Source organism: Podarcis bocagei (genome assembly GCF_964188305.1).
Source record: "Podarcis bocagei genome assembly, chromosome: 10".
In the NCBI taxonomy this organism is placed as follows: domain Eukaryota; kingdom Metazoa; phylum Chordata; class Lepidosauria; order Squamata; family Lacertidae; genus Podarcis; species Podarcis bocagei.
The window spans coordinates 72,218,911-72,231,341 of record NC_138135.1 but is presented as its reverse complement, the minus strand read 5'-3'; the positions used below and the strand labels follow the sequence as shown (position 1 = coordinate 72,231,341).

The 12,431-nt window shown below is 42.5% G+C and overlaps 1 protein-coding gene across 3 annotated transcripts in view; it reads right to left on the bottom strand.

The window, feature by feature from the left end:
* The window catches only part of RELN (reelin), a 296,593-nt gene that overhangs the window by 3,889 nt on the left and 280,273 nt on the right, over positions 1 to 12,431 (bottom strand). For all 3 annotated transcript variants that reach the window (XM_081211340.1, XM_081211341.1, XM_081211342.1), the window contains 5 exons: positions 11,782 to 11,943; positions 10,182 to 10,339; positions 8,462 to 8,681; positions 7,548 to 7,745; positions 5,734 to 5,832 (listed from right to left, as the gene is read on the bottom strand). In XM_081211340.1, the coding sequence (XP_081067466.1) occupies positions 5,734 to 5,832; positions 7,548 to 7,745; positions 8,462 to 8,681; positions 10,182 to 10,339; positions 11,782 to 11,943 (837 nt within the window). The remainder of the gene's footprint in view (positions 1 to 5,733; positions 5,833 to 7,547; positions 7,746 to 8,461; positions 8,682 to 10,181; positions 10,340 to 11,781; positions 11,944 to 12,431) is intronic.

Below are 12,431 nucleotides of genomic sequence, written 5' to 3'. Positions count from 1 at the left end.
GGGGCTTTGGTCCCTTGGAAGTATGTGCTCTGTCACAAACTATACTTCCTATGCAGCGAGCAGCCAGCATCAAATTATTTAATCTCATGTGACTGATTATTTAAAATAAAAATGAATTATAGCAGCCCAGTATGTGCTTCTGTGCTTATATTTGTAGATTTGAAACTGTATGGAATGAGTTTCTATGCTGTATTTTGAAACTCTGTGAAGACTGAAATAGAGGCATTTGACAAGACTCTTGGGTGCATATTTTGATGGACTACAGCTGTTCAGGGCATCAAACAACACAGGACAACAGGATTATGCCTTTTACGGGCAGAGAAGTTCACGTTTCCATGTTTGCTGGTGTAAATGAATCTGATCACTCTCACCTTCAAGCCACAGTAATCAGACTTAGCTAAGTGAGCAAAAGAATATTTGCACAAGTATAATGGCTGCACAGATATTGTGGTGATAAGTTTACTTACCTTACTCTAGTGTAAAACCAATGACAGCAAATAATGAAATACAACACAAATTAGAAAATGTATTTCAATGCATGCAGCACTGTGATTAGTCATAAAAGACTGATGAGGTTTAGAGGCAATATAGGATTTTTCATCTCTTTTGAAAATAAAAATTGAACAAATTACTTTCTGATTTAAAAAAATGCTTATTTCATCATTCAAATAATTTTACAAGTATAAATTGTTATAGAAATACAACCACATAGCTGAATGTTCACATAAATAATGAGAAAATTAATATAATGCTGCAATATTTCAACAGTTTCTTTTCTGTGCTGGAGTAGGTATAAACTTTCCTATACGTATAGTAATGGCTCTGTGCTTAGGAGATGAAGCAAAGAAATATGGCTAGTGAAATGAATGCAATTTCATACTGCTAGAAGCTAGATTTCATATCTAAATCTTTTAAGAAAAAGCATGGCGATTCTTTGCAACAAAATTTTCAAAAATCATTTGTGCCAAAACCGTGAAATTATCTTAATAATGAAAAGTGTGATATGTATGGAAAGATTAACAACATGCCCATAAGCCCAAAGTCATAACATGATGATTCCAATTTTGATAAAGATAAAGATAATATTTGTAAAAGGAATTATGGGGCTACTTCCAAATTCATGTGCCATTAACATTTTGATGGGAGTCATTGAACAAGGACAGGAGATCAAGTGTCCCATCCTTCAGCTATTAGTAACATTTGACATCTTTGTTTCTTAAATCACTAATAAGGGCTTGCCCTCTTCACAAAGAAACGATTATTCAAGATGGACATGCAATATATATATATAATTGTGTGGTTTCCACAGTATAGCAAAGCAGGCAGTGAGCTTTGGCTAAATGAGAAGTGACATGCACAGAGAATACAAAGTTGGTTCCAAGTTTTAGTCCTGGAGATAAAATATAGGAGTGCAGAGAGCAAAAAATATTTCCTAGAAAGGAAGTATTTATCCTAAAAAGACCCCCTCCCCAGGTCCAAGTGAGTGATTTGCCTAAAAATGTTTCCCCCCAACCATATATGCAATCAAGAATGAAATGAATTCTAGGGCTTATAATTTAAGAGACAGAGAGCCAAACTAGATGTGATAATTGTTCACACCATCTGTCCTTGATGCCAGTGGAATCTTTCCTCCCATCACAAAGAGCTGATATGGTGTGACTAGTTCTGATCAGGAGCATAATGGGAGCAAAGTTTTCAGATGAAGGATGGTAAATAAACTTTTAGGAATAATAAGTAGTGGTAGTAGTAGTAGTAGTAGTAGTAGTAGTAGTAGTAGTAGTTAAAGCTCCTCTCCCTCTTCCTCACCATGCTCCCAGTCAGGCTCCACACCACAATGGCTATTTGTGAACCCAAAAACAACTACACAAGGCCGAACCGTGCGACAAACATTGGGCTGTCTTTTGACTTCACCCCTGAAGGCTCACTCTTCCATTGTCTCCTGAGACAGACAGATGCCAACAGCAATAAGTTTACTGTGTCCATTCATTTACGTGGGGCTACTCTGAGTACGACTAACATCAGGTTTAACCTTCATATCTAGTTTGGGTTATGTGACATGGTCTCTTAAAAGATAAATGTCTCAGAGTTCTTTGGTCCCTGCTGGCATTTTCCTACTGGCATAGATAGGAGGAGCCAACATGGAATGGCCACTGAATTGTAGCAGCAGGGATTAATTAATGGCATAATAATAAGGAACTGTGGGTGCCACTGTAGATCCTCCCCCATCTTCCTTTTTGTGGTAGGTGGATCATGTGGCTGGGGGATATTTCTGTAGCTGGGGTGGTCAATGTGGTACCCTCCAGATGTTGCTGGACTATAACACCCACCTGCCCCAGAAAGCATGGTCAATGCTCAAGATGAGAGTTGTAGTCCAGCAATGTTTGGCTAACCTTGTCCTATGAAATGGACATGTGTCTGCATCTTGTTCTGGTTCTGGTTGCAGAAGGGAGCTGCATAACCTAAAGCAGGGCTTTCCAAACTGTGTGTCGCGACACATTAGTGTGTTGGCTGCAGTGTGTTGCACACACGCTCCCCGGGCTCCTCCTGGGGCTGGAAAGGGGTTAGTTTAACACCTGGTTTGCTAGTAGAACTGAATTAGTGTGTAGCAAAATGATGCATGTCTAAAAAGTGTGCCACCAACATGAAAAATTTGGAAAGCTTCAACCTAAGGGTTGTTCCTGCACCCTGCTTGTGTAAAACCTATCTGATGGAGCCATACATTGGAGACAAGCCCTTAGAATAAGACTGCAGGAAGGCTATAGATGCAGGGCCAAGGAGGACTACCTTTAAGAGTTGTGTAGAAGAGGGAATTTTTGCACATGACAGCTTTCATGCAGAAATAAGAATAGCTGCAGCACTTGGAATTTTCTCTTCTGTACCGCTTTTATAAGTACAGGAACCCTCTTTCGTATCTAGTGGCCCTACTTATAGTTCAGCTAGCTGATGCTGTATATCCAAGTTAACCATAGCACGTTCATTTACTTAACTCTCTTTAATACATGTTCAGATGCTTCTTCTTCTATTAATTCCCATGGATGACTGCCCTGAAATCTAGCTGGCTCCTTAGGAAGTGCCTTTCCTCATATATAGATAGAATTAAGATTTACAACGAGAACTTTATAGTGCTACGCCATTATTTGATGTAAGATTGTCCACTATTAGAAAAGGGTCATCTTAGTGCTGTTTCCAATGAGAGTTTATTAAGACTTTCCAATGGTAGGTAAAAACCAACATTCTGTTAAGCTCATTGTGGAAATTGAGATGACTGACCTGGTGTTTTTTTTTGCCACTGTTGCTTTAATGTGCAAAATTATAAGAAATTATTATGATTTTAATGCTGCTTTTTACTTATTCTTTAAAAGCCACTTTCTGAGCCTCTGCAGAAGAAAGTGGCACATATATATAGAAAAATCTGAAGTATTTCATGGTAAGAAATATCCTTTCCAACTTTAATATGAAAGCTCTATCCTCCCTGCCTCCCCCCCCTAATTTTTAAAGATGAAAATCTTGAAGAGTTAGGATTTACCCAAGCTACCTATATTATACCCCAAAATGCAGTATTTTAAAAATGTATTTGTGTATTATGTGTGCAGAGTCTGCATCAAATGTACTTGGTGAGTTAAGAATAAAACTCTGTTTCCTTTTTCTACTTCAAACTTAGATTTTGATTTTATGGAGGCAAAGTCAGCAAGGCGTGTTTGAAATAACAAAGACAAAAAGCAAAAGGCAGCCAAGCGTGAATCAATACTTGGGGTGGACATGAGTGACATGCAAGAAGGTGCCTTGCAGTGAAGTCTAGAGCAGGACTATCTAGATGCCGTAATCCGAGTTGCTATTGTCATATTTACTACTTTAAATTAGGGCTGTCCATAGACTAAAGTTGAGGTTTTGAAAGACAGTTTAGAGTCTTGCTTTAACAGAGTCAGCCACGGCTGAAGATACAACTAGCAGTTTGAAGCTATTCAATGGCAATAGGATATTTCTTCAAACTAATTCATCATCATTTTAAAAATCATCAACACAATGGCTTGGATCCAGATTTGCACAAGTGCTCAATTGCCTCCCCAAAGCTTCCCCAGTGGTTCTGAGAGTCAAGTAGCTCTTCAGAATGAGATGGGATGGGGTGTAAGGGGTCGTCACGCAAGGCACCTCCACCCAATTTTCTCCAATTCCTTCCTCCCACTCTAATCCTCTGTGCTGCGTTCTGGAGAGTCTCCTGATGTCCAGGAGCAGCTTTGGGTTGGGAGGAACTGCAGTAGGGGGAGCATGGGGCAAGTCTAGATCCAAGCCAGTGGCTCTGAACTTTTTAAAGTTAGTTGTGCCCACACCCTGTTACTCTCAATGGGACGTAACTTGGGGGCTTTAGTCACAACTAACTTTAGCTGGATTGGGACCAGCACCTGACCCAATCATACTATCAGCACTTTTCACAGATAAAGTATATGACAAAAAGTGATAATTACTGAGTAAAATAGTGTACCAATTAATACTTCCACAGCCCTAATTTAAATGTGAATCAAGAAACCAATAGTTTAACAGCTGAGCAAAAATGTTTGAAGATATAATCCAAGCTCCATCACTCTCCATTACACTTTGAAAGCTTTCAATAAAATAACATTTGAACCTATCTACTGGGAAGGCACACCTCTCTCAGCCAATCACTGGAGCGATGAATCCCAGCCCGTCATGACACTAGAATGTCAGGAACTAAATTGTTAGAGAAAAAGTTGGTCATCTTTCTGTGATGCAATAAGCATAAACTGGTTATTCTGATTGTGAGACCATTTTAGCCAGGGGAAGAATCAACAGGACAAAAACATTTTACTTGGTAAGATTGTGGCAGGGAAATGAATGTAGTGCTGTCTGCCCATAGAAACTTGCTATAATGAACCCTGTTTCTGAACACCACCTGCTTACTGGGGAAAAGAGGTGGAGGATGAATAAGGCATTAGTTGCTAAAGCTGAAGCCCAAGTCAATTGCAATATGGCCCAATTCTCCTGCAATGCTAGGCCAACCATGGCTTGAATGAACAAACTTGTGGATTCCCAGAGAAAAGATTGTTGCTGTGGTGCTCCTCCTCAAATCTTGCTGCTGCTGTGCTACTTAGGATCTAGTCATGGTTTGACTTAGCTTCACGTATGAACCTGAGTTGATTCTTTGGCTTTCCCAATCCACAAACAGTAAACCAGGAACAAAACCTTGGTTACAACTTGTGGCTAGTCTGAAGCAAGACTAATACAATGCTAAACCAAGCCATGCCATAGACCCGAGTAATTTAACAGCAGCAGGACTGCAGGAGGAGCACAGTGACCGCAATCTTCTCTTCAGGAACCCACACATTTGCTTGTTTACACCAAGTCATGGTTTGGCTTAGCGTTACAGGTGAATTGTGTTTATAACTGCAGAACAACATATACTACCGTTCTGTAGTGTGCTTCAAAATGCAATTCAGCTTCACACCTTACTTGCTGAAACACACACATGCTCTTCCATGGACAATGGGGCACAGAATTATCAGCAATTCAAAAGCAGTTTAAACCCCACATTTCCCCTTCCTGCATTTACAACAGTACCAGTGCATTCCTCTACCCTGCAGCTGACCTCAAACACATACCCTCTCCTGGAACTAGGAAGAGCTCCTTACTACACTGAAATGTGCCATGCTGTGGAAAAACCAGCACTTTCCAAGATGAGGGTGGTGGTGGTGATACGAGACGACGTTTTATACTCACTGAACAACTTCTACGTGGTCCAGAGCCCATTGATCATGGCCTGTGCCATTGTGGCGGGGCTGCCACCAGCGAAGGAGCACTCCCTTCATTCGTGCCTCCCTAAAGGGGCAGACAGAGGAGGAGAAGTTAGAGAGGAGTCAAGCAGACGTTTAGCATGCATGGGGGATTATCCTTGAAGAGGCACGGCTTGTGGTCCTTGGACATGACAATACAGCTCTCTCGTAGTCTTATCTGTATATCACGGTCTGTTCCAGGAGATGCAGAGCAGAAAGTCTGAAATGTGTTTGGCAATAAACAACAAACAGGAAACAAGACTCATATGCATTGTTTGAACTACCATGTGCTTCCAGGCTATTTCAAGATTTATCAAGCTTAACAGCGTTCTGAAAAAATATTTGAGGGTGGGGTGCATTTATGATACTAGTATAAGGATGCCAAAGTCAGACGGTCCAATCCTATTAATGGACTTTTAACTAAAAGGTAAAGGGACCCCTGACCATTAGGTCCAGTCGTGACCGACTCTGGGGTTGCGGCGCTCATCTCGCTTTACTGGCTGAGGAAGCCAGCGTACAGCTTCTGGGTCATGTGGCCAGCATGACTAAGCCACTTCTGGAAAACCAGAGCAGTGCACAGAAACAGCGTTTACCTTCCCGCCGGAGCGGTACCTATTTATCTACTTGCACTTTGACGTGCTTTCGAACTGCTAGGTTGGCAGGAGCTGGGATTGAGCAATGGGAGCTCAACCTGTTGCGGGGATTCGAACTGCCAACCTTCTGATTGGCAAGTCCTAGGGTCTGTGGTTTAACCCACAGCACCACCCACGTCCCATGGACTTTTAGCTACAATGTCACAAAGCAGTGGTTTGAGGCAAAGGAGCTAAAATTAGCTGCGTCTTAGCAACTGTTGTGACGTCAGGGGATTCCATATAATACAAGCCAGGATGGATGAGACGCAGGAGTGGCAAGTCACAAAATGTGTTTAATCCTTTCTATACCCATCACTTTTTTTATCTGCAAACCCCTAGTAACCTTTCCCCAGTTGATTGGGAAATCCAATCTTGGAACCAGGTTGCAATTGTGGCTACTTCTTTGAAGAGGTCCCCAGACTCCTGCACACTGGAGACAAGTAACCAGCTGGGAACCTTGAATTTGCTGCTAAATGTCAAGTCTTAGGCTAAGTTTTATTTACTTGCCATAGAGCTAGCAGCCGAGGCTTGTCCACCAAGCCCAGTCAGTCCTCAGCCAGCTTGCACCTGCCTATCACCTCACAAGCAGTCCAGCAGGTAGTGCTGGCTGTCAGCTTCCTCCTCAGCCTCAGTATTGCAAGGAGGAGGATGGGGACAAAACCAGAATTAGGAAGCTCTGTCTGCCATTGACTATATCTCCATCTTCTCTTTTGGGCTTCCTGCTTTCCACCCTACCAGTTCCAAAGGGCAGCAGACTCCACTGAAAGACCACCTTGAAATTGTAACAACATCTGTGGGGGAAATTGTCAAATTATAATATCTCTGGAAAAGTCACGAGTGAATACAGACTACATAATTTTTCACTTTTAAACTATATTGGCTCAGAAAATAATAGGTCTTTCTTTCAAAGTTCAATTTTTTTAAAAAAAGGATTTAATTCTTTAATTAAAAATGCTGGTGTCCCATAAATAACTTTTAACGGTCACATCCATCCCCCTCCAGGGCAAGACCCATTTCACTTTTCAGTGTCTGCCCCACCCAGCCTGGTTTTTACTTTAATGTGTGGTTGAGTTTCTTCTGTATGGATTGTCTGCGGTAAGAGAGGCTGGTAGTATTACTTGGTACTTACAGTGGTACATTGTAAGACACTCTTTGGGCTTGTATAAAGTCCTTTGGTTGATGTTGTGCAATGACTTGCCATGTAATCCCATTATTTACACTGTACTGGAGCAACACTGCCTTGTCCACCGTATTAGGATCACTTAGATTGGTGTTACAGCTGTCTGTTTGAGAAAGGCTTCCGATTTGCAAAACAAACATTATTTTGCTGGGGAGGAAAAACCATAAGGAGAAGTTAAAAGAATAGAATAGAAATTACTTTACTGCATGATCTAACACTTAAGAGTAAAACTACTAACAATAAAACTGACTCTTACAAGCAGTGGCATAGCGTGGGGGGTGCAGGGGGGGCCGGCCGTACCGGGTGCAACATCTGGGGGTTAGGGTTAGGGGGCGCAAATCCACGGGTTAGGGGGCGCAAATTACTTGCCTTGCCCCGGGTGCTGACAACCCACGCTACGCCACTGCTTACAAGAGTTAAGATTCTTTGGGAGGAATTTCCATGTGGTGCCAAGGCAATTGTCCCAGCAGGGCAAACAGTTTGGCTTGCCAGATGGAACAATCCACCCCCTCTTCCAGCGGTTTCCCCTAAAAGCTGCTCAGGGTAGTGAGGCAAGGAAAAGACACTTCAAGCTGGAAGGTGATATGTGTGCATGTAGGTCCCCCTTTTCAGAAGCCTGACTGAATGCCTCTGTGTTGGAGGTGAGCTCATCTAGCCATAGCACCATTTGGTCTAGGCCAAATGCACGGAGGGAACAACAGAACACAACTCATGTTGCAAAACAATCCCTGTAATTTTATTTCCTAAGGTTATTTTCATTCCACCTGCACCCCTAATATCACTGAATGCCATTGTGTTCAACACTAACTTTCTCATGCAAATTGAAAAATATATATTTAAGATTCATGGCAACACAAAATTACCTTGCTCGGGTCAAATCCAGGGGCTTAGTTACAGCTTGCCTTATCTGGCATCCGTTGAAATACAGAGAATCTCCATGTGCAAACGGTGCCAGCTGCCCACATCCGTTCCCTATAACCCCACCCTGGATAGTTTCCCAGTTTATTTCAGTTACTCTTGCAGATTCAAAATTATCTTTAATATAACTGGGAAGGTCGTGGCTGAAAACAGAGCAGTCATCCCCTGAAAAGGAATAAATAAAAATTACAATGCTGACAACACTGAGATACTCTAACTGAGAATTTATGTCCATGGTTAAGAAAAGCCTGTGCTTCAGTTGAAGTCCTTGAACTTGGGGCTGAGGGAAAGTGAAAGCTCTTGATGCTCGACTTGAAATATTACAACAGAAGTGCACCAAGCTCCTTCTCTCCCGACACTTTAAAACACTGAAAGTCACTTGTAAGTCCTCAGATACAGGGTCTTTTATTTGTAGACTGATTAAATTATAAACATTCATTGATTTTCAAATAACCTATGTTAAAAATGCCATATATTTTCTTTCCCAGTTTTAGCCCTATATAAAAAAATAAATACATGGTGGTGGATCAAACATCTTATTTCACACATATATTCAAGAGTAGTTGCCATAATGCATCATACTTGTCTTGAGATTGTATTTTATTTAGTGATTTCGTCTTTGCCAGCTAAAACGACATCATTCACAGACATAACTTTTTCAGAGCAGAAACACTGTTGATAGGACGCTGGTTATGCTTGCACATGTTGGAAATACAGATTAATGCTCTTTGGTAAATATGCTTTTTGGTAAATTCACTATCCTTAGCAAATGTTAATCCCAGACAGCCCTAGGAGTAAATGTTAATACAGTAAATGTTAATACAGACAGTCATCGGAGTGCATTGTTCCCACCAGTCCGCTGAATGTGGAACACCACATTTGAGGAACCCAGAACTAATTCCTCTGAACAGTACTTGTACAACCAATAATGGGGTGGTGGAAACCCTCACATTTTTCTCTCTCATTACTGATGGTGTTTGGGCTATACACCGCCCAAACCACACCGAGGGACTTATCACTGTAGTTAACCAATCATTTAAATGGCAGTTCTCACGTAGCTATTCTGGTGCTTTGATAGATTGTCATTGGAAGGCTGCACCCCTGCAGGACTGAATTTTTCCAATTCAAAATTGAAAACAGAAATGGCTTCCATAAATATGAACTGCAGGGCTATCTGAGTTTTAGGTACCCTGTCAGTAGCTGATGGCATGAAGGAGCAATGCCACTCACCTGACAGCAGGTAAAGGTAGGTGTCAGCTTGGTGCAAACACATTGACAGAATTACCAGATTGGTTCTGCTGACCTCCCCATCCCCCTCTTTCCTGGTAAGCAATAGCGACTCAGGTGTCAGGAGATCAGGTGAGTGCTGCCTCCCCAGCACACCGTCTGCTACCGCAGCCTGTGATTTGTGCAAGCAAGTACACATTTTTGGGGAGGGGCTAGGTGGAGCTAGATCTGCATGAGGTACTATTATTGATAGGTGAAAGATGGTCTCTGTATTCACATTTCCAAATTTTTCAGGCACCAGCCACACATTGCCTAGGAGTCTCAGCAGACTTCCTCTGAAACATGGTGGATTCCAGACCCATTTTGCTGTGTAATACTGAGTTAGTTTCAATGGACTAGGTTTAAACAATAATAATAATAATAAAAAGAACATGACACCTTGGTATCCTTCATCACAAATGCAAATGGCTCCGGTTGTACAGTATCCATGGCCGCCACAGAGTTTTGGGCAGGATTCTCCAATGTACACATGATCAATTGCCCAGCTTTGCTTTTCTGATTCTTCTCCTTTTTGTATCCACCGGAACTGAGTCGCACTGCAAATAAAATAGCCACCGTGAGCCAGAGAGGAATGGCTGGATTATGATGGGGAGACCAGAGTTTGAACTGTCAGTCAGCTAGGAAGCTCTCTGGGTCACCTTGGGCCAGCCCCTCTCTCCCTTTGCCTCACAGAGTTGTTGTGAGGATGAAGCGGGGAGAGGGAGAACCATAAATGCCACACTGAGCTCCTCGGAGGAAAGATGAGATATAATGGTAACAAAGACTCTCCTCCCTGGAAGAGAGGGGAGTGGTTGTGGCGGGGCCCGAGCACCGCCCCTGGCAGGGGGTGTTTGCCCCCTGCCTCCAGCTCACCTGGCTGGCGCCCACGCCCCCTCGGCAGGCATCCAACCAGGTGCCTCGGAGGGGGCGTGTTCAGCAGCCTTTTGCTGCGGCGCCAGCCTCTCCCCGGCCTCATTCTTCGCCGTCGTCTCGTCGCGAGTCACCCACCCTCCACTCCCTTTTAGCTCAGAGTCTTTGTTCTTTGGCCTTGCTATGGACCTTAGGTTGGTCGCCCTGGTTGTCTAGGGGGCCTGGTAGGAGTTTTTCCATTTGGCTTTAGGCTTTGTGGTTTTTTCGCCTACCTCGTAGCAATCGTCACAACTTTTGTAGTATTGGTGGGTAGGTTAGGCATTGGAATAATGTGTTGTGGTGTGTCGAAGGGCTAGGTGTGGCCATCGCCTATGCCTTCAATTTTTGGGTATTCCGTTAAAGGAATCTGGCGGTCATGTGTTCTGTCCGATGCCTGCTTGGCGGGAGGCCATGGCACGACCCTTGGTGACATCAGGGGGGAGCTTATAGTTGGATTAGCATCAACAGGTTCCACCTACTGGTGAATAAACCCACTTGTTTTAGAGATCCAATGCCTAAGCCAATACCTTTTCACTGCTGTAATCAATAAAGTTGTGGCCTTTCCATGCCCATTAACCTTATATCATGCGTCCTTGTGTATTCTTTTCGCATCGCGGGGGTTGGGTCCTCGAACCACAAACAATACATCCTAACACAAAAAGTTTTATTGTAATATTGGCACACATTATGGGCATGCTAGACAACGGATAGAGACTACCATGTGTATGCATGCTGCAGCCTTGGGTGCTGTTTTACTGCCTTCTGTGTATTACAGTTACAACATTTGCTAGCCTCTCTTTCAAGGGGCTGTGGAAGATGCAGAGCATTAAAATCACAAACGTTATTTTGTCCAATATATCACAAGTAATGGAGCAGGGTGTCTGCTGAAGCACTGAACCTCCAAGACGTTCTCTTGGAAACACTATTTATTTTTACTGTGGGGAAATATTTCCCCAATAATATTGATTATGTACCAGAGCGGAGAGAAAATAATGTTTTAAATTGCCTCTTCTTCTGCACCCTCAACCAGTGCCAGCTAAGCAGATGATGTTTTATTGCAATGCAATAAGATGACCTTTCAGTAACCTACCTGGATGAGACATGATCTGGCAGCTGGACAGTTATTCTCTTCCAAGTGGAGCTGTTGACAGAGTTATAGATTGTAGCTTCATGGAACTGAAATGGGGAGCAGCCAACACTATTAGAAGACGATGGAAGACATTGTGTCTGGACAAGCTGCCATGAATCTGCCCTGAAAGAAGCAAAGGAAATAATATTGTTACAGCAGCTGAAGGAGAATAATAAAAACAGTCGAGTACCTACTAAATGTCATGGAAATGGGTGTATTTAAAAAAATATTATCCTTAACAATATTCTTCCAAGTAGAGTTATAAACAGACAAAGATTGACGTCCTGTATTCTTTGTCCAGTTATAGATTTTCTTATCCTAATACCATTATATAGGAACTTTGTCAGGAGCAGTGGAATAAATCTGGTAAGAACAGGGTCCCCGTGTAGACTGGATGTTTTGGTTCAATAAGTTTCAAATGCACATTCATGACTTAAACCCTGCAGTGTCAAGTAAATTCCTGCAAATTCCACATTTCTAATTCCATAATGGGCAGGGGGCCAAGCTAGTTCCAAGGCTCTTCTGATTGCACAGATAATTAATTAAGAAAAGTGGTCTAACAAGATACGTCAGATTCCAAAGAAATCTGCAATGATGAATTTAGGACAGCT